The following is a 26,593-nucleotide window of genomic DNA, read 5'->3' as shown; positions in this document are numbered from 1 at the left end:
GGATTGAATGCATTTGGGAGCAAGTTTAAGAAGAAGAGAGGGGATTTCCCTGGTGGTCCAGTGGTCAAGAACCTGCTTGCCAGTGCAGGGGACACTGATTCGATCTCTAGTCCAGGAAGATTCCATGTGCCATGGGACAAGTACGACACAACTAAGCCCGTGTGACACAACTAAGCCCTTATGACACAACTACTGAGCCCTCGCTCTAGAGCCCATAAGCCACAATTAGAGAGTAGCCCCCCGCCCCAATTCACAACTAGAGAAAGCCTGCATGCATCAACAGAGACCCAGGACACCCCAAAACAAATAAATAATTTTTTTAAAAAAAGTACACACCTTAAAAAAATAAAAGAAGGAAAAAGAGGAAGACGGTGGCTGAGGACAAGGAAGAAAGAAAGAATTGGGAGAAGAGAGAAATCTAATGGAGTTTTCCAAGGGAAATGGTGGGCACTCTCTGTGAGCTCTTCCTATGACCATTATGACCCACAGTAAGAATTAGAAACATGACGATGACCTCAGTGTGAATGGAGTTCTTGTGAAAGTTAATGAATGGATTGAATGTATCTCCATCAAGACTCGTATTGGGCTGCCACAGACAAGGGTCCAAGAAGACACTCTTCTTAGTCAAACAGAGAAGGAACTGGGGTTCAGAGAATTAAAGTGGCTGAATGAAGGCACAGTGTCAGAGGAGACAGCAGGACTCGCCACCTGATCTGACTCCAACTTCAAGGCGTCTCCCTCTACCAACCCACCTCCTTGCATTATGTCTCTGTCATGGACAGGCAGAGGTGGGCACTGGAGAAGATTCAGGCTTCCCTGAATATAGAAACTGTGGCTACATAACTCTTATAGTTTACAGACACATACTAATCTAAGGGTTAGAATTTATGGAGTATGTACTCTGTGCCAAGGGTTAACTTGTCTAATCAAAGTAACCAAAGAAAACTTCTGTTACTATTCCACTTCACAGAGGAGCAAATAGATCAGAAAGATGAAGTGCAGAGTTTGAATTCCAAATTCAGACTCAGGCAATCTGTATTTCTAGATTTCTCTCAATCTGTATTTCTGTATTTCTCTCAACAGCAACCCTGAGTACATGTTTAAGCATTTGAAAAGCATTTATACCTTTTGATATGACAACCTGCACATCGAGGTAGTTTTTGAAGCTGAGTTGCTGCTGCTGCTGCTGCTGCTGCTGCTAAGTCACTTCAGTCGCGTCCGACTCTGTGCGACCCCATAGACAGCAGCCCACCAGGCTCCCCCGTCCCTGGGATTCTCCAGGCAAGAACACTGGAGTGGGTTGCCATTTCCTTCTCCAATGCAGGAAAGTGAAAAGTGAAAGTGAAGTCACTCAGTCGGGTCCGACCCTCAGCAACCCCATGGACTGCAGCCTTCCAGGCTCCTCCATCCATGGGATTTTCCAGGCAAGAGTCCTGGAGTGGGGTGCCATTGCCTTCTCTGAGCTGAGTTGCTACCAGTTCCGAAATCCTATGGGTCTGTTACCACAAGTCTCCCTTGATTTTTAGCCCAATTCCTCGTGTCTTGCAAACCACAGTAGCAGCTGTCTTTTTCACATTTTCTCTCTGAAATGAGACTAAGAGAAGCAGTTTTGGAATCCCACAGAGCTTCCTCAGAATCTATATGTTAGAAAAAGCCTCCTGCAAGGATTTCAGTGACAGCCTATCTCAGCACTTGATCCTCTCTGCAAGTGCCCCTCATGTCCAGGAGTCAAAGACAGACAGGTTCTTTGAGAAACAAAAAAGAGGAAGCCTTATTATTCTCTATGATTTGTGTTCCTAACAGTCATTTCTCTGCATTCTTAGATTTTGGTAGTGTTTAATCCCACTCTTCCTCCAATAGAAGTGATGTTCTGCCTTTATCTGGAATGTTCTTGATGGGTACCATGGTCAAAAACGCTGGTTTAAGCTTTTCCTTGCAACACCTTATTCATGGATATTAAAGCATTTGTTAACACTGTCCTTACATTTTACATCATCTATGTTCTGATTATGTGGATTATTTCCATTGTATAGATAATAAAAAAAATCATACTAAAGAGTCAGAAAGTTCAAGTCACTGGCAAAACTAGAACCATTATCCAGTGTTTCTGACTCTAGATGAGATTAATTCCTTCCCTAAAAATACCCTGGTTTTTTTTTTTTTTTCTCCATTTGCCCAAAGCCATCATTACCTACAGAATAAATGTCAGTCCTTTACCAAGTACCAGTATCTACTAGGTATCAAATAAACCAGTATTTCATCACTACATGTTAAGGTAAGAGGGCTTCCCTGATGGCTCAGTGGTAAAGACTGCCTGCAGGGCAGGAGATGCAGGAGACATGGTTTCAATCCCTGCATCAGAAAGATTCCCCTGGAGGATGGCATGGCAACCCATTCCAGTATTCTTGCCTGGAAAATCCCATGGACAGAGGAGCCTGGTGGGCTATAGTTCATGGGGTTGCAAACAGTCGGACACAACTGAATGTCTGAGCACACATATGTTAAGCTAAGAGGCCAGCACCAACTGCCATTACTACTCAATATAGTACTGCAGGGAAAACACATTTGCTTTGAAGTCCAAAAGTGCAAAATCCGAATTCCAGCTCCATCATTTATTAGCTTTGCATTTGGGGGTAAATTCCTTCACATCCATGAGTCTTAGTTTTCTGTCACATAGTAGACATTACTAGTTGCCTGTCCAAAAACCACTCCCCTGTCTTCTACCAAAAACCTGCCTTGGAGCAGAGCCTCCATGAGCTTAGGTAGCAACACTTGTTTTTCCAGACTCCCTGAGAGCCAGTGGTGCCCACCCTTATGTGATAAAGCTCTATTGGAGCAGTGAGTCATTAGCTGAGGGCTTGGAAAGCTTCACTTCCCCCAGTCAGTGCCCATCCCTACATCTTCTCCCTACTCGTTCCCATTTTCCTTTTCTTCAACACTAATTCATTTCCATTTATTTTTGCATTACATTCTTTCTTGGCTGGAATAACAAGTTAACTAGGTGAGAGTTCTTCTTTTCATATCAGCCAAAAGTACATTTCCAAAAACCCCCTCAGTGCTTCCCCTCTGAGCCTACTGAATTTAAACCTAATGTGAAAGACTGAAGCTTCTACTGATGCGGTTTCAGAATCTCTCAATTATGGAGGAACGAGTTATACCATCTTCAGATGATCCAGATGCAGTTTCTTTATCTTTCTCTTCCTCGACTTGGTCCTAGAGATATTCAGTGCCACCTCTGTAAGGAGATAAAGGAAAGCAGTCTATCTTCTCTTTGTCCTTCAGACCCACTCTCAGCTCTTTGCCCCGTGCTTTCTTACCCAGGAAATGGAATTGACAGACTGTATCAGTGAGGCTTTCCTATGTACTCCCTGGCTTCTGGTCAGGGCAACGGGGAACCCTCACAGAAATTAGAGGAAGGGCAGAGTATGAGGTCAGAATATTTTAGTGCCCAGGCTCCTACAGCAAACAAAGGCACAGAGTCTCTCTCAAATCATCTTTTTCTACACAACTCTTTCCTTTAGTTTCTAGAAACCATATCCTCCTTCATCTCTTTGGGCCTAATTTAGTTACAGCTTTGCTATTTCTGGCTCTGGCTCATTGCTCAGTCCCTTGTGCTTTCCCCACATCCTACCTTTACCTTTGAAATAATCCTTTTATTAAACTCTCTTTGAATTATTCTAATTGGAATGTGTCATCTGTTTCCCTGAGAACACTGACTGGTACAGATGAGAACATCAAAACAGGCTCTTTTTGCTCCTAAACAGCACCCTCAGATGTCTCAGGCATCCAAGGTCCTCATGCTAAGGCACTGATATCCAGAACACCTCCTGCCACAGCCCAGCAACATAATGTTCTCCAAACCCTATTCCTGCCCCATGCTTTCTTCTACCATGCTGAAAACTTAACCTTAATTTTCTGTATCCTTTTCCCAAGACCCTATCTTCCAGTGTGACAATTAATGAATTTGCTCATGGGTGCTGATACATTGATGAAAGAAGGCTAACACAATGTTTGTCTTACACACACACACACACACACACACACACACAAATTACATTCACTACTCCTCTTCCTAGACAGTGCCCATCAGCCTTCATAGTGTGCATTCCATAGCATTCTATTACTGTCCCACATACTATAATTAATCAAACCTAAAGATGTACCTTAAAAGTATAGGCTGTGCTTCATGTCTTCACTGCAGAAAAGCCTCAGTTCAGTTGAGCTCCATTCAGTTGCTCAGTCATGTCCAACTCTTTGTGACCCCATGGACTGCAGCATGCCAGGCCTCCCTGTCCATCATCAACTCCCAGAATTTACTCAAACTCATGTCCATCAAGTCAGTGATGCCATCCAACCATCTCATCCCCTGTCATCCCCTTCTTCTCTCGCCTTCAATCTTTCCCAGCATCAGGGTCTTTTCAAATGAGTCAGCTATTCGCATCAGGTAGCCAAAGTATTGGAGTTTCAGCTTCAACATCAGTCCTTCCAGTGAACATTCAGGACTGATTTCCTTTAGGATGGATTGGTTGGATCTCCTTGCAGTCCAAGGGACTCTCAAGAGTCTCCTTCAATGCCACAGTTCAAAAGCATCAATTCTTCAGTGCTCAGCTTTCTTTATAGTCCAACTCTCACATCCATACATGACCACTGGAAAAACCATAGTTTTGACTAGATGGACCTTTGTTGGCAAAGTAATGTCTCTGCTTTTTAATATGCTGTCTTTGGTTGGTCATAACTTTTCTTCCAAGGAGTAAGCGTCTTTTAATTTCATGGCTGCAGTCACTATCTGCAGTGATTTTGGAGCCCCCAAAAATAAAGTCTGCCACTGTTTCCACTGTTTCTCCATCTATTTGCCATGAAGTGATGGGACCAGATGTCATGATCTTTGTTTTCTGAATGTTGAGCTTTAAGCCAACTTTTTCACTCTCCTCTTTCACCTTCATCAAGAGGCTCTTTAGTTCTTCTTCACTTTCTGCCACAAGGGTGGTGTCATCTGCATATCTGAGGTTATTGATATTTCTCCTGGCAATCTTGATTCCAGCTTGTGCTTCCTCCAGCCCAGTGTTTCTCATGATGTACTCTGCATAGAAGTTAAATAAGCAGGGTGACAATATATAGCCTTGATATACTCCTTTTCCTATTTGGAACCAGTCTGTTGTTCCATGTCCAGTTCTAACTGTTGCTTCCTGACCTGCATACAGATTTCTCAAGAGGCAGGTCAGGTGGTCTGGTATTCCCATCTCTTGAAGAATTTTCCACAGTTTATTGTGATCCACACAGTCAAAGGCTTTGGCATAGTCAGGAAAGCAGAAATAGGCGTTTTTCTGGAACTCTCTTGCTTTTTCGATGGTCCATTGGATGTTGGCAAGTTGATCTCTGGTTCCTCTGCTTTTTCTAAAGCCAGCTTGAACATCTGGAAAGTCACGGTTCACATATTGTTAAAGCCTGGCTTGCAGAATTTCAAGCATTACTTTACTAGCGTGTGAGATGAGTGCAGAAAAGCCTAGTTGATTGCAAATAGGTTACTGGTTTCAGGCTTTTAATGTTTTTAAAATTATAGCTGACTGGGACACGGAGCTTAGTTTACCCTGGGGCTTGAATAAATACATTTGCTAAGATTGGAAAGCACAAGCTCAGGAAAAACACTGAGTGAATACAGATTGTCACCCTTTCCCAGGTGCAGTCTTTAGCTTTTCAGGCCTCAAAGCCATTTTCTCAGTGCACTCAGAGGATATTGATTTCATAAAGACTGGCTCACTCTACGCGAGAGAATAAGAAATGGATATGTAAAGCAGAATGCCAACTTGCTAATTTAAATGGGAATATATACATGCATGCTGTACGTTATGGGAACCAGGCAAGAAGTGTATCAGTCAGCTGCAAGTAACAGGAAAAATAAATGGATTAAACCATAAGTACATTATTGTTTAATCAACAAGAAGAGAGACCAGTCTCATCAATGTCATTGAAGAGCTATACCCTTTAGCATGTTTATTTATGGCCTTATTGCTGTAAGATTGCTGCTACCCCAGATATCAATACTGCATGTAAAATCAGAAAACAAATAGCTGGTTGGGGGAGAAGGGGAAATGCTTTCTTTTCATAAGGCTTTACCTTTTTGCCCAGTTAACTTCCCTGAAGCCCCATTGGCCAGAATAGGGTTGCACAGTCACACCAATTGCCAAGGAGGCTGGGAAATCAACAGTGCTCTAGCCACTGTTCTTTTTATATATATATATATTTATATATAATATTATTTATTTATGTTTGGCTGTGTTAGGTCTTCATTTGCTTTGCATGGGCTTTTTCTAGTTGCGGCGACTGGGGACTAGTCTTGGTTGCCATGAGTAGCCTTCTCATTGCGGAGGCTGTTCTTGTTGCAGAGCACAAGCTCTAGACACGAGGGCTTCAGCAGTTGCAACACAAGGGCTCATTAGTTGGGGTTCACAAATTTAGCTGCTGCATGGCTTGTGAAATCTTCCTGGACCAGGGATCGAACCCATATCCCCTGCATTGCCAGGTGGATTCTTATTCACTGCACCACCAGGGAAGTTCCTTTTTTTCTTTTATTAATTTTTACTTTGTATTGGAATATAGTTGATTGACAATGCTGTGTTAGTTTCAGGTGTACAGCAAAGTGACTCAGTTATACATATATATACTCACGTGTATCTCAAATTCTTTTCCCATTTAGGTTATTAGAGTATTGAGCAGAGTTCCCTGTGCGATGCAGTAGTACCTTGTTAGTTATTTATTTTAAATACAGTACTGTGTACGTGTCAATTCCAAATTCCCAATTTATTTGTCCACCCCATCCTTCCCCCCTGGTAACCACAAATTCTTTCTCTAGGCCTGTGAGTCTATTTCTGTTTTGTAAATAAGCTCATTAGTATCTTTTTTTTTTAGATTCTGTGTATAAGCAATATAATATGATATTTGTCTATCTCTCTCTGACTTATGAGCTTCTCAGGTGGTGCCAGTAGTAAAGAACCTGCCTGCCAATGCAGGAGACATAAGAGACGCTGGTTTGATCCCTGGGTTGGGAAGATGCCCTGGAGAAGGACATGGCAACCCGTTCCAGTATTCTTGCCTGGAGAATCCCATGGACAGAGGGGCCTGGCAGGCTACAGTCCATAGGGTCACAAAGAGTCGGACATGACTGAAGCGATTTAGCACCCACTCCAACTTATTTCACTTAGTATTACAATCTCCAGGTCCAGCCGCATTCTAGCAACTGTTCTGGAATGCGGGTTGGCATGGAGTAAGGGATTTGGACATGGCTTTGGAGAGTGTGGCAGCTGTGACGGTGTGCCACACCCATCTCCCTTCAAGGAAGTTTGCTATCCAGCTTCAAGGCAGGCAGTTGACTGGCAGCTTCGAACTGCAGTGCCTTCTGAGTCTGTCACACGTTTGAGCCGAGGCCAGGTTTTCTCCAGGTAGCCCCCAGCCAATACTGTACAAGCTGGGATTACCAGGGTCCATCCGGGTATGCCCAACACAGGACTCCTCTGATCTCTGTTCCAGAGCTGCCTGTTGAGTTGTTTAGAGACTTGTTCAGACGTTCTTCACAGTCTGAAGCTCTTCCTGCCCAATCCTGCTTCCCCCACACTCCGCCCTACCTTTCATGGCCATTACCTCCCAATCCACCTCTTATACTGCTAGGAGCTGAACTGCCTAGAGGAGCTGAGCTGACAGCAAAGGGCCGTGTCAGCATTTTTGTTCCCTGTAAGGAAATCTCCATGGAAATCAAACAATATTTGTGCTAAGAGAATACAGAATCAGAACAAGGCTACTCTGACTAATCCATTTTCACTGTGAAGACATTCCTAATGTGAGTGCTCTTTCTTTTCTCAGAAAGGATATCCACACCCCCAGCCTCCCCTGGTCAACACTGGCAACAGCTGGTCTCTGATTCTCTGACTCCCGCCTTTGGTTTCCACTCAAATCATTCCTGTTCTGTTGGCTCATGCTTCTTTAGCCATGCTGATTCCAACACAGAATGCTGTAGCCAAGCCCTGTTTTCTCCACCTTGGGACCCAGAAGACCTTGTTTTCCTCGTTAATCATTTGTTAGCTTACTTTGTTCTGCTTTAAGGAGAATTCTCCCCTCCCAGTGTCAGCTCCCTTCCATTATGTGTGGATTTCACAGTTTGAATTTTCAGAGTTCTGAAGGTACATCCTGCCACTCCCTTTTGCTTCATATGTAGTCCTGCTGTAGACCTTTAAAATAGCATCAGTTCTAGAGTGTGATTTCCTCTGAGAACCCCTCGAGTAGCTTCATCTGTTGATCTGTTCATTTGACTTTCATTTCTTAAGCAGCTGCTGTGTGACAAGCACTCTTGTAGGTGCTGACCATATAACAATGCAGAAGACACAGGCACGCTCCCAAGAAGCTTCTGGAAACTGTTTCTAAGTTAAGCCAAGCTAGGAAAAAAAATTGGAAGATATGAGGTTTAAGGCAAGGGAAGAGTGAATTGCTCATCAGAGCTTTGCTACAACATAAATATTTTAAGCTTTCCAGGCTCCACGAGACATAATAACATCAGAGATTTTTCAGACCAGCCTAGCCTCTCCACACATGATGGATATTAAATATGGATGTGGTTTATTTTCTGCTGGTCTACACTGCTCACCAATATCTGGCACCACCCTCATATCCTCTATGCTCAGAGCTACCTGCCTGAGATGGCCTTTCTCTCACCAGGGCTTGAAAAATAATGCAGCTGCCCACATGGTGCCTACTTCTACACCAGGCCCACCTGCAGCACAGCCCCAAGGACATCTGTGTTAAGTCTTTATCAGGGTCTTGGTTTCACATGGTATCTGTGCTGAATGGTTTCACCCCATTTATAAATGCTTATCGTTCCATTACCCACCAGAGATGTTTATGTGATCATGTATCAGTTCTGTTTTTCTAAGTGAAAGTTAACAGAGATCAAGATGAACTGCACTGGGTGTGATCCAGAGCTTAAAACAGACTCAACTGGATCACAGACCAGAGGTGGCCTTTCAAAAAATGACAACCAGAAGTAATGATAATCCTCCAGCCTGGGATTTAAGAAACTCTTTCCCAGAAGATGGAAGTCTTGAGCTTCTCTAGCATTTTCTTCTTGACTTTAGAATGAGGATGACAAAGCTCCACTGGACCTCAGAAAGTTACAGAGCCCTATCCCCTCATTTTATAAGGAAAGTCAACCCCAGAGCAATAGAGTAAATAGGTTAGGTCAGACAGCTGTCAACAATCTGGGGCTAAAACCCAAGATTCCTTATTCCCATTCCGGGTTCTTTCCAACAGCTGGTCCCCGCTGAACCTGCCTGAGCTTGCTGGCTCTCACAGCAAATTCCTCTCCTTCCATATTATAATCCTCTTTCTTTCATCTTTTTTAAAAGCCTTTGTTGAATTTGTTACAACATTTCTTCTGTTTTATGTTTTGGTTTTTTGGCTGGAGTATGTGAGATCTTAGCTCTCTGACCAAGGACTGAACCCACGCCCCCCATTGCTGCTGCTGCTGCTGCTAAGTCGCTTCAGTCCAACTCTGTGTGACCCCATAGACGGCAGCCCACCAGGCTCCCCGTCCCTGGGATTCTCCAGGCAAGAACACTGGAATGGGTTGCCATTTCCTTCTCCAATGCATGAAAGTGAAAAGTGAAAGTGATGTCGCTCAGTCATGTCCGACTCTTAGCAACCCCATGGCCTGCAGCCTACCAGGCTCCTCTGTCCATGGGATTTGCCAGGCAAGAGTCCTGGAGTGGAGTGCCATTGCCTTCTCCGCACACCCCCAGCACTGGAAGGCAAAATCTTAACCACTGGACTTCCAGGGAGGTCCCTCTTTCTTTCAGTCCTTTGTGATCTGCAGCTTCCCTCTTCTTTCTTTCTCCACAAGAATTTTTACATTCTTTTTATTCCTGTGTTTTTCCCTCTTCCTAAATTCGTTGTTTTTTCTGCCTTTGCTATCAGTAAAAGAAGAAAGCCAATATGCATGTCTATGTTTGTGCCTTCCACATTTAGCACTAAAAAAAAAGAAAAAGAAAAAGAAAGCTGGATGTATATGAAAATTCTGAACTATCTTTCAAATTACAATTCTATGAGTGTACTATAAAGTCAACTAGAGAAATAACACCAGAAAATTCCTGAGACTTAGTACTAAAGCACTTCTGAGTGGCAGTATAGGTTTTGAAATGATTGCATATGGGTCCTCAAGACTTCAAGAAAAGATATAAAGTCTCTGTAGGGGAATTACAGTCTTCTGTAATATAGTCAGATCAAAATGTAATGGATGATATTAGCTCTCTAGAGTAGCAATAGAAATCAATGACCAAAGGGAATAAGTAGAAACAAACGTACAACAAAAACAACTAAGTCCCATCAGGTTATCTGGAGAGGGCTGCTTAGGGACAGGCTGATGGACCATATTTCATCAGCCCTGAATGAGACTGATGCTCAGAACCTCCCCAGTGTTTGTTCTCAAATCATGCTCTCCAAGCATGGACTTTCTGATCATAGTCAGTATCCTATGTATCCTGCTAGTGGGAAGGGCATGCTTTGGATGGCAGGCATTAACATCCTAGACCCAAGGGAAATCATCTAAGACTAATTAATTAGTTGGTACCCCCACTTCCTTTCACTAAAGGCTGTCCTACTCCATGTTTTAGACTCTAGCTCTGGGCCTGCAGAGCTGAGGTACTGACCTTGAACTCTGGTAACCCCATGAAAGTGTTGCCACCATGAGCTCTGCTATGAAGTCCAGCCAGCTTCCCTCTTTAGCATTTGGGGCCCTGTCTAGCTTCTACAGTTGATAAAATAACAAATAGCATAATTGCGTGGGTTTGACTATTGGCTAGTTGCCCTCCAAGAGTGGGCAATCATTGATTTAAAGAAACCAGGATTTATGGATACTAATGATCTGAAGAAACAGATAATTCATGCCACCTTCCCTTTGTGCCATCTTCTTCTAATAGCATCAAGAAAGGAAAGGAAAGTAGTCCTAAAAACCTGCTGAGGCCAGCCTGGGGGTAAGCAAACACACAGTCAGTCCTCTCTGCTCCCAGACAAAGGAGCAGTGCTCTTCATAGGATCCTTTCACTTCTTGCTTGAGCAACCCTGACTGTTCCTGGATCTCAAGAGTCCTGGAAACTGCATTAAAGAACTGTGTCAGGACTCTCCTGGTGGTATAGTGAATAAGAATCCACTTGCCAATGCAGAGGACTTGGGTTCGATCCCTGCTCTGGAAAGATTCCACATGCCATAGAGCAACAAAGCCCGCATAACACAACTGCTGAAGTCCGTGCACCCAGAGCCTGTGCTCCACAGCAAAAGAAGCCACTGGAATAAGAAGCTCACACACTGAAACTAGAGAGTATCCCCCACTCGCCGCAACTAGAGAAAGCCCATGCAGCAACGAAAATCTAGTGCGACCAAAATTTAAATAAATTAATGAAATACTTTAAAAAAATACTATAGCTCTGTAGTAAACCTTAATAACTGACATGGGAAATCTCCACCCTACTCTTTAAAAGAAAAAAAGAACTACGTCATGGAGTCTCAAATAGGGCTCCTGCCCTAAGTCCAGTCGACAGCTGTTAGGCAGCTGCACTATTATGTTCTAAAGCTGCTTGGTGTAAGATGCAAAGGGAAAGGGGGCTAGCTCTCTGATGCTATGTGGACAATACAAACCCCTGTGACAATAGCTGGCAGGTAACATATATCATGAAGACATCTGTGGCATGAGAAAGGACTCATAATGGATAACCTTTAGAGTTGTGGGGTTTTTTTCCCCCATAAAAGTTATGCATTCATTCGCTCAGTTGTGTCCAACTCTTTGGAACCCCATGGGCTGTAGCCCACCAGGTTCCTCTGTCCATGGGATTCTCCAGGCAAGGATACTAGAGTGGATAGCCATTCCCTTCTCTAGGGGATCTTCCGAACCCAGAAGTCAAACTCAAGTCTCTTGCATTGTGAGCAGATTCTTTACCATCTGAGCCACCAGTGAAGCCCAATACTGTGTTCCCCCTTTGCATGACAAAGAAATGAAGCCATTCTTTCCTTCTCTTCCATTAAAAAAAAAAAGAAGGGAAAACAGAAAAAAAGGAAAGGGAAGAACGCTGGTAACCTGTACAACAGAGGCATGGAGCCAGGTAAAATGGGACTGCCTGTTAGCCCTCACCTCCTTCCCTGCCCAGTTGTTCCACCCCAAAGAAAAAAGCATGAACGTCTTCCCCGGAGCAACCAAGATAAATGTCTGATGCTGGAGACAGGCCCCAAGTTCAGGCACAGCACCTCTTCTGAGACTTGGCAGCATGTCTAGCCTTTGATCGCCTTTCCTTTGTGGGACACGTCAACCTTGCTTCTCTTTAATGTACAAGATGGGATGCGAGCTCGGGCCAGGCGAGTGTAGCTGCAGGCAGGGCTTTATCCAGCACTGCACAGGGGAGGTTTTTGTCTGCCCAGGCTCAGGGGGAGCAGCTGCAGCTGCTCGCCTGCCACATGCTATGGAAAGACCTTCAGTGTTCTGGTGGCTTAGCAAGCGTGATGCCCAATGGAGGGCAAGCTGGGACCTGGGAGCCAGTGGAAGGCAGGCAGCAGGCTCCTTTCTGAGCCCAGCTTTTGGTGTCTCTGCCCCTGCTATCCATTTTAGTGACACCTTTCTCTGGGTTCTTCAGGAATCTAATGATCCCATTCACTTTTTCTAAGTCAATCCTATCCCCACCCTCATCAAAATCCTCCAGCCCGAAAGTAAAGAAACTGTCACTCGTGAGCATTATGAGTGGACGTGGAAACCCATATAACTTTTCAGGAGAGCAGGTCAACAACATATAAATGTTAAATATGTATTCCTTTGGAATAGACCCAGGAATTTCACTTCTAGAAAGGTATCCCAAAGAAATGACTAGATGGGTAAGCAGAAATGTATGTTCAAGAAAGTTTATTGCTGCTTTAATTAAAAATAATAAACACGGGACTTCCCTGGTGGTCCAGTGGCTAAGAGTCCATGCTCCCAATGCAGGGGCCCTGGTTTGATCCCTGGTCAGTGAACCAGCTCCCACAAGCCCCAATTAAGAGTTCACATACCAAAATGAAAGCTCCTGCATGCCACAAGTAAGACCAGATGCAGCCAAGCAAATAAATATTTTTTAAAACCACTGAAAACTTGGAAACAATGTAATTATTCACTAGAAGAGGACTTTAAGCAAATTACCACACGAGCATAAAATGAAACACTCCATAGTCATTAAAAATAAGTAGATCCTTATTAATTGATACTGGTATATGCCTCAATATATTGTTAAGTGAGTAAAGTGAGTTGTAGAAGAGTATATAGAGTAGGAGCCCACCTATGAAAAAAAAAAAGGTTATGTATTTATCCTTGCCTAAAAAGAATGGAATTATAAATGCCATTAAGTTGACAGCAGTATCTCCGAGGTGCAGCATTGTAGGCATTATCCACTTTCTCTATATCGTTTACATCTACATGTGGTTTACATTTTTAGGGAGGAGATATACAAACAGAAAAAATATTTTGATGTATTTTTCAAAACCTCTCAGGAAAATACATTCAATGCCTTCAAACCGGCAACTTGCACTCATAAAGAGCTTCTCAGTTTGCAAATGCTTTTTTTTTTCTCCATTAACTTCTTCAGTTCTCACAGCCCTGGGAGGTAGGAAAGTCAAGTCTTAGTATTGTCGATGGTAAGCAAAGCTGGACATAAGTGAAAGTGGTGAAAGCAGACTCTGGAAGGAGAAAGAGCTGGGTGCCATCCACTTGGGCCAGAGGCGATGGGAGGTTTTAAAGGCAGAGAGAAGATGAAGGGAGGGGAAGTGAGTGGAGGCTCAATGAGAAAATTCAGTGTTGGTGACTGTGGATTTGGGCAATGTGTTTATCTGGCCACTATGGAAGTTAGGATTCTACCCCCCCAACCCAACAGAGACTGGGAGACAGAGACCCAGTCCTTCCTGACGGCTATGCGTCAGTGTAACGGCTTTCAGATCCTTTAGAAAGACCCTCCTGAGCTGTGGGAGGTACACATCTCAAACCGACAGAAATAGGATTCACAATTCTAAACCTTTTTAAAGAAAGAAGGAAAGGGAGGTCGGGTGTCAGCTAGAACAAACAGAAGATTCTGTAGACAGCCCTGAGCTTTCTTTCCAGCATGCAAGGATGCTACATTGCTTCAGTTGTATGCAACTCTTTGTGACCCTTTGGAGTTGTAGCCCTTCAGGCTCCTCGTCCATGGGATTCTCCAGGCAAGAATGCTGGAGAGGGTTTCCATTTCCTTCTCCAGGGGATCTTCCCCAGAGAAACTCAAAAGGCAGCAGGGTTGTCCCAGGAATGTGGCCTCGGGCTGCGAGAAGCCAGCTAAACTTTGGCCAAGTCTCTTAGTGTGGGATTTGAACGGAGTGTTCTTGCCAAGAGTTCTTGCAGTTCTGAGTGTCTCTTCTTTGCGGATTAAAAAACTAGTTCTCAGAGAAGTTATGTGGTGAGGGCCTTGGAGATGCACCCCACAGATCTCCCTTCTAGAAAGAACCACACTTTCCATAACAAGGACAACCTCCAGCTGCAGCCCTTTCAGGAAGCCCCTCAGCATTCGCGCTGAAGCCACCCTCTACTTGAATAATCCTGTCAGTGACTGAGTGCTGAGGGTGCTAGACCTGGCCATTCCTACCCAACATGGGACTCTTCTAATGGACAACCTGTGTTCCCAAGGCCCAGGTTGGCTAAATCTTGTCAGATTTGCCAGTTCTAGGCTCTCCCTACCCAACCCTTCTTCCTCCCCATTTCTCATTCACATCCCCCAACGTATTTATTGCATTTTTTTCTTTTTATTTTTTATTGAAGGATAATTGCTTTACAGAATTTTGTTGTTTTCTGTCAAACCTCAACATGAATCAGCCATAGGTATACATATATCCCTTCCCTTTTGAACCTCCCTCCCATCTCCCACCCCATCCCACCCTTCTAGGTTGATACAGAGCCCCTATTTGAGTTTCCTGAGCCATACAGCAAATTCCCATTGGCTATCTATTTTATACATAGTAATGCAAATTTCCATGTTACTCTTTCCGTACATCTGACCCTCTCCTCCCCTCTCCCCATAAGTCCATAAGTCTGTTCTCTATGTCTGTTTCTCCATTGCTGCCCTGTAAATAAGTTCTTCAGTACCATCCTTCTAGATTCCATAATATGTGTTAGAATACGATATTTATCTTTCTCTTTTGACTCACTCCACATGTGTTAGAATACGATATTTATCTTTCTCTTTTGACTTACTTCATTCTGTATAATATGTTCTAGGTTCATCCACCTCATCAGAAGTGACTCAGATGTGTTCCTTTTTATGGCTGAGTAATACTCCATTGTGTATATGCACCACAACTTCTTTATCCATTCATCTGTCGATGGGCATCTAGGTTGCTTCCATGTTCTAGCTGTTGCAAATAGTGCTTCAGTGAACAATGGGATACACGTGTCTTTTTCAATTTTGGTTTCCTCAAGGTATATGCATAGGAGTGGGATTGCTGGGTCATATGGTGGTTTTATTCCTAATGTTTTAAGGATTCTTCCATACCGTCTTCCGTAGTGGCTGTATCAATTTATATTCCCACCGACAGTGCAAGAGGGTTCCCTTTTCTCCACACCCTGTCCAGCATTTATTGTTTGTAGGCTTTTTGATGATGACCATTCTCACCTGTGTGAGGTGATATCTTATTGTAGTTTCTATTTGCATTTCTCTAATAATGAGCGATATTGAGCATCTTTTCATGTGTTTGTTAGCCATCTGAATGTCTTCTTTGGAGAACTGTCTATTTAGGTCTTTTCCTCTGCACTTCTGACTTCATCTCAGTATCTACTTCCTGGGGCCCCAAAATAATCACATGTGGCTTGTCCAAAACTATACTCAACAGCAAATAGGTGCTCAAATCCTGACTCACACCATAGTTTCTGAATCCCATTAAGGTGAAAACCCTGTTGGAGATACTTGAATTTTAACCACTCAAAATCTTTAGCTAAAGGAAAGACTTTCTAAAGGTAGAAATGACAGAATGAGCTAGAAGAAAACAGGGATGTGAGGAGCACTGAAAAGAGGATGGATTATCAGGGCCTCCCTGGAATGACTGAAATCATGCCAAATGATCTTTTAATTCCAACCAGAAGACTAGAGAACCTATGCAGAGGTGATGCCAGGATACTAACCCCATGCCTTGTACATATTTCAATGACTGTTTCTCACATTGCCTGGTAACTGACATCTGCTTCTCCCTTTAGAGGCTGAGCTTCTCAGTGGTATGGACTGTTTGATTCTCTGTTGCATCCTCAGTGCTTAGAACAAAACTTAGCACATCATAGTAGCTCAATAATAGTTGGATTAAACAATTGAGTCTTAGCAGGGAAATAAGAGGATAGGGACAGTAGTGGGGTGATCATTTTTATAACCAGTGTTTACATAGGTACGTATCAGGCACTGTTCCAAATTTTTTAACATGTATCATCATGTCATTCAACCCACACAGGAACCCCACAAGGCAATATTGTAGGCAGTGATATCTGGGAAGCAGACTCTGAGAGCAAGTTTAGGGTGCAGAATATTCATTAGGAAACAGCACTGTGATCAGCACCTATGGCAGAGAAGGGAAGGAAGAAGCAAGCTTGGTGGAAGCAACTGAGCTGCAACACAGTGGCTCAAACAGTAAAGAGTCTGCCTGTAGTGCCAGGGACCCAGGTTCAATCCCTGAGTTGGGAAAATCCCCTGGCAGAGAGCATGACATCCCACTCCAGTATTCTTGCCTGAAGAATCCCATGGACAGAGGAGCCTGGTGGGCTACAAGCCATACAGTTGCAAAGAGTCAGACACGACTGAAGTGACTCAGCACCAGCACCAAACCAGCGGCCCAATAGCAGCCTCAGCTACCCCATGTGCATCTCTGGGACCAGAATGATCCAGCTGAGTTGTCCTATGTTGAACCAAGGTAACCAAATCTTTATATTGGATTAGCCAAAAAGTTCATTTGGATTTTCCTGTAACATTCTACAGAAAAACGCAAACAAACTTTTTGGCCAACCCAATAGGTCCTCCAACCTCAATCAGTCATCAGATGCAGGTCCTCCTAGGAGGGTATGACTTTGGGTAAGGTTGCTGTCTGGGTCAGTAGTCTCAAAGGGGCCATCAGTTGAAGGCTGTGTGCCAAAAGCCCTCGCAGCAGCTAGGGAATCAAGGCAGTACATTTTTGTGTCTGTCCATCCATTATCAACCCCTTTTTCCAGCTGAAAAAGCAGGCACAAACACTTTAATAGGGGCTTCTCTGGTGACTCAGATAGTAAACAAACTGCCTGCAATGCAAGAGACCCAGTACATTTCTGTGTCTGTCCATCCATCATCAACCCATTTATCCAGATAGAGAAACTGAGGTGCAAACAATTTAGCTAACACTCAATCAGCTCAGACAGTGAGTGGTCAAACAAGGATCAAACCCTGACAGTCCACGGGGAGCCCGTGTTCCTGTTCAGTACTGCTTACTCTTGACTGAGGTATACTTAATGATAGCAGTGGAAGTAGCCCTTCACATGCCCTAATAATGATGTGAAATCCTAACCTGGGAGAGAATGTGACTTCAGTCTTGCCTGTGTGGAGGTTCATCTTTGTCAACTATGAATTGCTGTGATCAGGAATGGAAAAGACACACTGTCCGGTGTGGTACATGTAGAAAAACGTTGATACACACCCTTACCCAGCATTATGCTAGACACCGTGAAGGATATAAAGGTTTATGAGAAGCTTAGGATTTAGGCAAAAGGATAAACCAGACACATGAAGTAATTATTGGGAAAAAAATCCTAGAACAGTAGGAAGTCAGTAGCAGGTAATTGCTATGTTGGATAATAGTAAAACAGGCAAAGGGCAAGCAAATCTTTAACAAGACAGTCCTCTGCTGTTACAAAGTTCCACCCCCCTTAACACTGATGACTGTGGGCCCTGGAATGCAAGATCATGATCAAGTATAACCTAAGTGTGAGAGGCACTTGATGTAAAGGATTGCGAAGGGCCCACAAACCTGAGTTCAAGTAAGTTTCCAGATTTTGATGAGACCTGCTTTTTTCTGCCACTATACAGCCTTGAACTTTACATTACCCTGTATGATGAAAGACATTTTAACTCCAGGGTGATTAAAGACATTTTAATTCTAAGTTTTTAGCCACTTTTCCTTCATATGGGTGAGAGCACTTAAAAATTGAACAACAGGGAAACCAATAAAGATTTTAATCAAAGAAAGAGTATAATCGGTGTGTGTTTCTTAGAGTTCATTGTTTATTCTGTCAATACACTAATAACTCAAATGTGAAGGAAAAAAATAGACACCACACATAAGCATCAGTTCAGTTCAGTTGCTCAATCGTGTGTGACTCTTTGCGACCCCATAGACTGCAGCATGCCAGGCTTCCCTGTCCATCACCAACTCCCAGAGCTTGCTCAAACTCATGTCCGTTGAGTCAGTGATGCCATCCAACCCTCTCATCCACTGTCGTCCCTTTCTCTTCCTGCCTTCAATCTTTCCCAGCATCAGGGTCTTTTCAAAAGAGTCGGTTCTTCACATCAGGTGGCCAAAGTATTGGAGTTTCAGCTTCAGCATCAGTCCTTCCAATGCATATTCAGGACTGATTTCCTTTAGGATTGGCTGGTTTGATCTCCTTGCAGTCCAAGGGACTCTCAAGAGTCTTCTCCAACATCACAGTTCAAAAGCATCAGTTCTTCAGCACTCACTTTTCTTCATGGTCTAACTTTCACATCCATACATGACTATACATAAGCATAAGTAGAGGGGGAAAAAAAAGTCATCTGTAATCTTACCACTCAGAGATAACCACCGTTTGACTCTAAATAACAAGCAACCTGTCGCGGTTATCTACTGCTGTGTGAGAAACCACCACAAAAACTAGTGGCCTAAAATAAAGAGTCTGTGGGTTAACTGGGATCAGCTGGTTGGTTCCTCCACTTCCTGTGACTTAGCTGAAGATGCTCACACAAGCTGCTGAGCTGAAACATTCCAAGATGGCCTCTCATTGCCAAGAGCCTCTCTCTGCGTGAGCTCTGACATTCAGTAACCCAACCTGCTTCTTTGCAGCTCGGTGGCTGGCTTCCAAGAAAAATAAAAGGGAAGCTCTTGAAGCCTAGGCTTGCACATGCATTGAACTTCTGCTACTGCACATTAGTAAAGGCAAAGCCAGGGACAAGGTTGGCTGAAGTTCAAGGGGAACAGACTCCAGCATTGATGTGAAGAGAACCATGTCTGCACAGGGATGAGAGGACTCATTGGCTGTTTGGAAGCTATCTACCCCACATCCAATGTGCTAATCACAAAGTCAGTAAATCTGTGGACTGTTTCTGGTACAATTAGAAAAACTCAGTTCAAAAGGGACAAATGCAAAACACATGGTTTGGCCATATAATAATCTGATAAGTGGGTTGCTTAAATAAACTTGACACTTGGCACGCATGCACAGGAAAGTGGGAGGCAGGGGAGAACATCATATTATTTAGAATCCAGTGTGCATGTACATCGGAGAAGGCAATGGCACCCCACTCCCATACTCTTGCCTGGAGAATCCCAGAGAAGGGGGAGCCTGGTGGGCTGCCGTCTATGGGGTCACACAGAGTCGGACACGACTGAAGTGACTTAGCAGCAGCAGCAATGCATGTACATGGTCAGTCGAGTCTGTCATGTCCAACTCTTTGCAACCCTATGAACTATAGCCCACCAAGCTACTCTGTCCATGGGATTCTCCAAGCAAGAATATTGCAGTGGGTTGCCATGCCCTCCTCCACGGGATCTTCCCGACCCAAGGATTGAACCTGGGTCTCTTGCATTGCAGGCAGATTCTTTACTGGGGAAGCCCAGTGAAAGAAATTGAAGGAAAATGGCAGATCCTAGACCAAGAAAATGGTTAAAATTGTTGTGATAAATATTCTGGAACCAATACCTCTGTAGTTAACCTGAATATTAACTCTTTTGAGTTTAACAGGTGAATGAAACATGTTATTTGTCCAATCTGGCTTCCCAAGGGTCAGATGGGTGGCAACCACAGGATCAAGGAGAGCCACAGTTCAGCACCGTTCACTGACGGAAGCAGTGAAGTATGTGCACCACATCCTGGGAAATAATAGAATCGAAACCTGAAAGGCTAAATCTCTTGCCAAATCAAGGGGCAAGGATGAGACCAAAATGGCAGCCTTTTCCTCACCTCTGCTATGAATGGGTCAGGAGACTTGATTTTCAATTTTATTCCTATTATGGGAAGCCACCTTGTTGAATGGCCCAAGAAGGGCTTAATCACGCTCTTGAGCTTGTCTGTGAATATACTTGATAAAGCCTACAAAGGACAGTGCCTCTCAAATCCCACTTTGATTCTTCATCCCATCACCTTCATTACTTCTTGGATTTCTGCAGGACTCCTGAGTGGTCTCTTCCTGCTCCACTCCATCTCCCACACAGCTGCCAGTTACTTCTTTTTAATACATATTTTGTAGCTCTATGAAATGGCAAGAAAAAAAAAGGCCAGAGAGAGATGCGATGTTCTGATTAGGAAGAGACTTCTATGCCACAACATGGACTTTACCCTAATTGAGAGGTAGTTTTTCAGGACAAATTTGCATATTTGCATAAGATTTGAATATTTAAAAGGATATCTAGGCAGCAAGGAAACCAGAAGAAAGCCTTGAGTCTGACAGATCAATAAGATATGGTAGTATTCCTGCTGATAAAGAGTACAGGTCTGAACCAAGCTAGAGGAAGAAAAGTGGAAACAGTAGATACAGAGTATAAATAAATAGTGGCCTCCATGCAGGAGGCAGGAGGCAAGAGGAAACAAGAGGTCAAAAAACCAAAACATTTTACAGAAGTAGCATTGTAACTCAATGAAGACTTTAAAAAAAATCTTAAAGTAGAATATATTGTCTACTACTTGCCAAAATTACTTGGTAAGAGGTTGAGGGTTACAGAGATTCTCCACCAGGAAGGTAGGAAACCATTTCCCTGTCTCCAGGGGAGAAGTATTACAAGACAACCATATTCAGTACATCTCATTTTCTAACTAAAGAAAACAAAAGCCTACATACCAAACCAGCTGGGGACCCCAGCAAAAAAACAAAAACAAAAACCTTCTACTTGCTTATCAAGCCTAAAGCTTGGAAAAGAGATCAGAAGAGCCAGAAGCTGCCTAGGTCCAGAGTTCACACCCCTGGTGTGCATATTCACCAAGTGACCTTCTGAAGACAATCTGGCTTGTCTGCAGAAAGCCTGTACAAACCTGCCAGCCTGAGCATTCTGGTCTACTTGGCATCTGTTAGCTTCACTATAAACTAATAGGCATTCAGGCTAATATGTCACTCTTTCATTTAATATGAGTTCACCCCAGAGAGGTCAACTCTCCAATGACAGATTCAGTATCTCCAAGGCTCAGGACCAAACTGCGGTGAGGAAACACTACCTGAGGGACTTGTAGTAACCAAGGGAGAGGGCTCTTCCCGTAAGCACTCCAGGCTTACCTCAAGCCTCCTCACTGAAATACAGCAAGCACTTTTTCACCAGAGTTAAAAATTAAAATGTGACTGCAAACACGGAGTAGCATTTGTTAATATTTTTATTTTGAGTTGTAATCTATTACTTCAAAAAGATTCACTTCAAAAGACATCCAATGGATGTTGACTTACCAGTAAAAAAGTCAGTCATCACTATATGAGTTATAATACAGGATACACAATAAATTATATTTACATGCAATGACTAGACTATCACACACACGGTAAAAAAATACAGTATTTTATGTACATTTTTAAAGATTTACACTTTCATATACAGTTTATAAAGTTTAAAAAAGTTCTCTGTACAAAATCTCATGTGTACAGAGTTTATAAATCCCTTTTCTTATGGCTGTACCACCACACAAATATGCTTAAAACTATAATACTACAAACACTTAGGTTTCTTTTTTACAGTTCATATTCTTGGCACCCATATACAATACCATTATTTTTGAAATGTGAATTACAAAGGAAATAAAACATAATCATGCAGACTTCTCTAATAGAAGAAAATGAGATAAAATGTGCTACTAGATCAACATTTATCCATTCCAGAGTTACCTAGTTCTGTTCAACCTGCTGCACTGCTTTCATACAAGTACATGCAAAACTAGCAGATTATGGAGTGCTTAAGAACATTAAAATAATACTATAGTCTGACGATACTTAAGCATTAGGAATGCAACTATCCAACTACTCTAGTCTGCTGCTTATTTCTGCTTTGGCAGAAACCTCAAAGAAATGAAGATACTACACACTAAAATCACAGAAATGTCAATATTCTAACTCCTACTAAATTTCTAAAGTCTGCATCAGAGAGTACATTGATCATTTAAAAGACAAAAACAACCGAAAAGGTGTTTGACAATTAAGAGTATATTCTCTGCTCTGAGAATGGGGGGGAGGGAGAGACCTAAGAGAAACCATTAAAGGATCAGCCATCGTGCCTGCTAAGGCAGCACGTCCACACTCCCAATCTGTTTCCATAAAGACACCTGAAAGCTTTATAAAAAGTGGACGCTACACCACTCATCTTTTAAAAATCATCTTGAAAAGTAGTAAATTGAAGGTATCAGCACCTTCCCTCCTCCCCCAAGGAGCTAAAGATCAATGAGAAAAATAAAGTGCCAATGTCTAAAGTATTGTTATTGTTTAAGAGGCACGAACCCATTTGATGGCTTAGGATTAAATATGAAAATAGGCCAGATCTGATCTGAATAATTGACAGAAGGTAGGTATTCCAGAGTCGATGCAATTCCTGCCTGGATAGGGGTGGACCAGGAAGCTACCTACTCCATTTATTGCTTTGAAACCTGTACACACACTTAAAACTCGGGCCCAGGACAATGAGATTTCTAAGACGGAAAGCACAGTGTCTGTGCCACTTTGAAGCTGAAGAAGAACGTGCACTCTTGATCCCTGTGAGGGGAGCTGCTGAGGCTCTCTTCTCCACAACTCATGTCTTCACAAGAGTCCTCGCTGAAAGGAAAAACAGAGAAGAGAACCCCGTTATTTAAAACACACTCAAATGTCGCACAGGCAAAATTAAACTGCTGAACAAGTAGTTCTAGTCTCAGGATTTTTACATTCAAAATTTAAGCTCTACAGAGACGAAATTTAACTTAGAAGGCCTTCCTAAAGGGAAGTCTATTGTAATCTCCTTAGAAAATACAGATTCGCTTAAGGGGTTTAAACTAATTACCTCTTGCCAAACTAATATTCTTGTACCAAGTAATACTAACTAGAATTTGAAAGTATTTTAAGCATTTTAAATCCAATGAAAAGTGAAGTGAAAGTATTAAGTTGCTCAGTTGTGTCTGACTCTTTGCGACCCCATGGATTGTAGCCTGCCAGGCTCCTCTGTCCATGGAATTCTCCAGGCAAGAATACTGGAGGGGATAGCCATTCCCTTCTTCAGGGGATCTTCCCAACCCAGGGATCAAACCCAGGTCTCCTCTACTGCAGGCAGATTCTCTACCATTTGAGCCACCAGGGAAGCCCTTAAATCCAATAAATACAGACTAATGACAAAGTCCCATCACATGTCTTTCTCGAATCAATAATCTCATCACTGATCTTCTCAAATGTCAAACCAAGAGACCAACAAGCTATTAAAATGGTATTTCTGGTCTTTTCTCCCTACAACATAAAACGGTCAAATTTAATAAAATTAAGTTCACTTTACTAACAAAAATAAATTCTGAACAAGACAAAGGCATCTGACAAAACTAAAAATATCCTCAGAACTCGGCTGCGTCAGTGATGGCAGTTCCCTTTAGTTTCCAGTCATTTAACCCACAGCCTCTTCCCACAGTACCATTTTAGGAATTCATACTAATGTTAAAAGCCCAGAATGCTATTTGCTTGTTTTCTAACTAAACTGAATTTCAAAGAGCAAGGGAGATGGGAAACAATCAGTTTTTAATAAGGGAGGAATGAAGTAAGTCAGAGAACAACAAATACAGCATGATGTCACCTATATGTAGAATCTAAAAACAAAAAACAGAACTCACAGATGCAGAGAACAGATGGGTGGCTGCCGGGGGTGAGGGGAGAGGGTGGTAGCTGACGATGGCCAAAAGGTACATGCTTTCAGTTACAAGCCATGGGGAGGTAATGATGTATAGGATGCTGGTTTTTGTTGTTTTTCATAACGTTGGGGTAGGGGGGTAGGATGGTGTACATTTCCCAACTATTACCTATAAAAACTATTTCTGGTTAATTTTCTCTCCCAAAGAAATGATGCCATAGGGGTGCGGGCTGTGATATACAAAAATCAGTCTTAGTCTGGGGAAGTCTAATTAGTCAAGGAACCTGCTTACCTTTCACTTTCATCAAAACGTCCCCCCTCTGGTATTGTTGGCAGCTCGGGAACACTGTAATAGCTGTTGTGGAGGTTCTGGGCTGTGCGCCTTGAAACGATCCAAACCAGCTTCTTAAGATCTGGTTTGCAACATTCAGGAGAAGAATATTCGGCTAGGCATTTAGAAACTAACTCCCTCCAGTAAACGAACTCGGAGTCATTCACCTGAAAAAAAAAAAAATTTAACTGAAGAGGTTATGACAGTGGTTCCCAAACCTTGCTGTACCTTGGACTTACGCCATGGTTCTTAAAAATACTGTGCCTGGCTCCCATCCCGATACTTTTACTTAATTGGTATGGGGGGGGGTGTCATCCAAGATATTTTTAAAGCTCCCCAGATGATTCTTATATGCAGTCAAAATTTGGTAACCACTGCTTCATGCGAGGAGCGCCACAGGTATAAATACTTCCAGAGGATTCTGCCTATTTTAAGAAAACACACTGCTTACAAACAACAGGTCTGTTAATACACCAATTATCAAGTATATTCTTTGATAGTCACAATGCAAAGGAATTTAACAGAATTTAGGTTTGCTGTAACATAGCTTTAATTGGACTGCTAAAATACGCATTTATATTAAAATACCAGATATATGTGAAAGGAGAAGTTGGAAATACAAGAGAAGAGGAATTTCCCCAGATAGGCACAGTTCCTCCACCACTGGGGAGTGCCCCAATTTACTTCAAGGAATCAATTTTCACTGAAGATTGTTTCCAAATAATAATACTATAAAAGGTTTAGATCCAAATTAATAAATTCGTCACTAAAATAGCAGCTGGAAGTCAGCTGTTAAAATGCTTCACGCTGCATGTACCTGACCACAAACGGACGAGGATTTTGTGTCATCTTGGCTTCCATTTCCACCGAATCCAGCCACATCTTAATCCCCTGGCAACCTGGCTTCTACCTCTCATTCTCCCGAGGTCACCTCCTACATCCCAACTAAGCTCCTTCAATTCTCATTACAATGGGCCTCTCACGAAAATTCAATACTCTTGACCACTTCCTTCTTGAAAACCTCTTTCCCACCTGAATGCCTGTACTTGTGTACTTCACATCCCTTCACTTGGATCCTAACAGGGAAACTGCCAATACCGAAAACACAGAGTTTTAACTGACCCCTAAGCAAGGGACTCTTAGGTTTCAACTAATATTCCTCATGAGAAATTCCTAATCTCAATCTCCAACTATAATTTAGACTGGCAAGAATCTGCTAGACACCTACCTATCGGAGGTATGAAAGAAAATGAAGTCACTCAGTCGTGTCCAACTCTTTGCGACTCCATGGACTGTAGCCTACCAGGCTCCTTTGTCCATGGGATTTTCCAAGCAATAGTCCTGGAGTGGACTGCCATTTCCTTCTCCAAGTACCTAAAATCATACTTCTTTGACATTAACTTCTTTGAAATTTCCCTCAATGATGCCAGTATTCGCTACACCATTAGGCCCACATCTTGGTCATCCATGACTCCTTATTTCCATGCTTGGCCTCTAAAAACTAGAGTTAGATGCCCTTATTCCTGCTTGTGATTAGCACCTAGACATTCTATCTACAAACCTACCCTGAACTGATTCCCAAACTTTCAGTGTCTAAGATTCTTTTTGGTACAGCCAGGCTCCCAGTCATCATGCCTCTCATGGTCTAGCCTACTTCTCTGCTAACCAAACTTTCAAGTACATCCTCTGTTTAGAGACACAGACCCTGCCTTGTGTTCAGTTCCATATTTCTCCAACCAGACCACCAGTTGAAGAAAAAGGACTGTGATTGTTTGGTTTACACCTCTTTATGATTGAAAAAACTTATTAGGCTGGCCTTAAAACTTATTAAGCAGTTTAAAAGCAAAAACACAGTTGATATCTTGGTGATGCTACTATGGGACAATGTCTCAGTCCTACAGATGTACTGGGATGCTGTTGGTGTATTTACTGAGTTGACTTCTTAGTACGCATTTTAGAACAACGTGTGCAGGGCAATACAGACCACTGTACTACCAACTGGCAAGAAGACTAGGGAAGGGATGTCTGAATACAGAAAGCGGCTAGGCTAAGTAATCAGATTCCGCTCCAGCTTAACACTGTCTGAGTTGAAGCTGCATTTGGAGAAGAACATCAACACTTAAGATACAAAGAAAAAATGAATAAAAGTTAAGAGCCCCATAA

The 26,593-nt window shown here is 42.8% G+C and overlaps 1 protein-coding gene and 1 long non-coding RNA gene across 6 annotated transcripts in view; both read right to left on the bottom strand.

Moving 5' to 3' along the window:
• Positions 1-8,098: 8,098 nt before the first annotated feature.
• Positions 8,099-9,157, bottom strand: LOC129657288 (uncharacterized). Its single transcript, XR_008716651.1, has 2 exons — positions 8,876-9,157; positions 8,099-8,423 (listed from the first exon to the last, which is right to left on the bottom strand). It is a non-coding gene; the product is annotated as an uncharacterized LOC129657288 (long non-coding RNA).
• A 12,453-nt stretch (positions 9,158-21,610) lies between these two features.
• CCNG2 (cyclin G2) overlaps positions 21,611-26,593 on the bottom strand; it is an 83,009-nt gene continuing 78,026 nt past the window's right edge. For all 5 annotated transcript variants that reach the window (XM_055588871.1, XM_055588869.1, XM_055588870.1 and 2 more), the window contains exons 7-8: positions 24,392-24,597; positions 21,611-23,048 (exon numbers count right to left, since the gene is read on the bottom strand). In XM_055588871.1, coding sequence (XP_055444846.1) covers positions 22,925-23,048; positions 24,392-24,597 — 330 coding nt within the window. In that variant the 3' untranslated portion in view covers positions 21,611-22,924. The remainder of the gene's footprint in view (positions 23,049-24,391; positions 24,598-26,593) is intronic.

This window comes from Bubalus kerabau, chromosome 7 (genome assembly GCF_029407905.1).
Source record: "Bubalus kerabau isolate K-KA32 ecotype Philippines breed swamp buffalo chromosome 7, PCC_UOA_SB_1v2, whole genome shotgun sequence".
NCBI lineage: Eukaryota > Metazoa > Chordata > Mammalia > Artiodactyla > Bovidae > Bubalus > Bubalus kerabau.
Note: the sequence above shows the minus strand (reverse complement) of the source record. Positions and strands in the feature narration are given on the sequence as shown.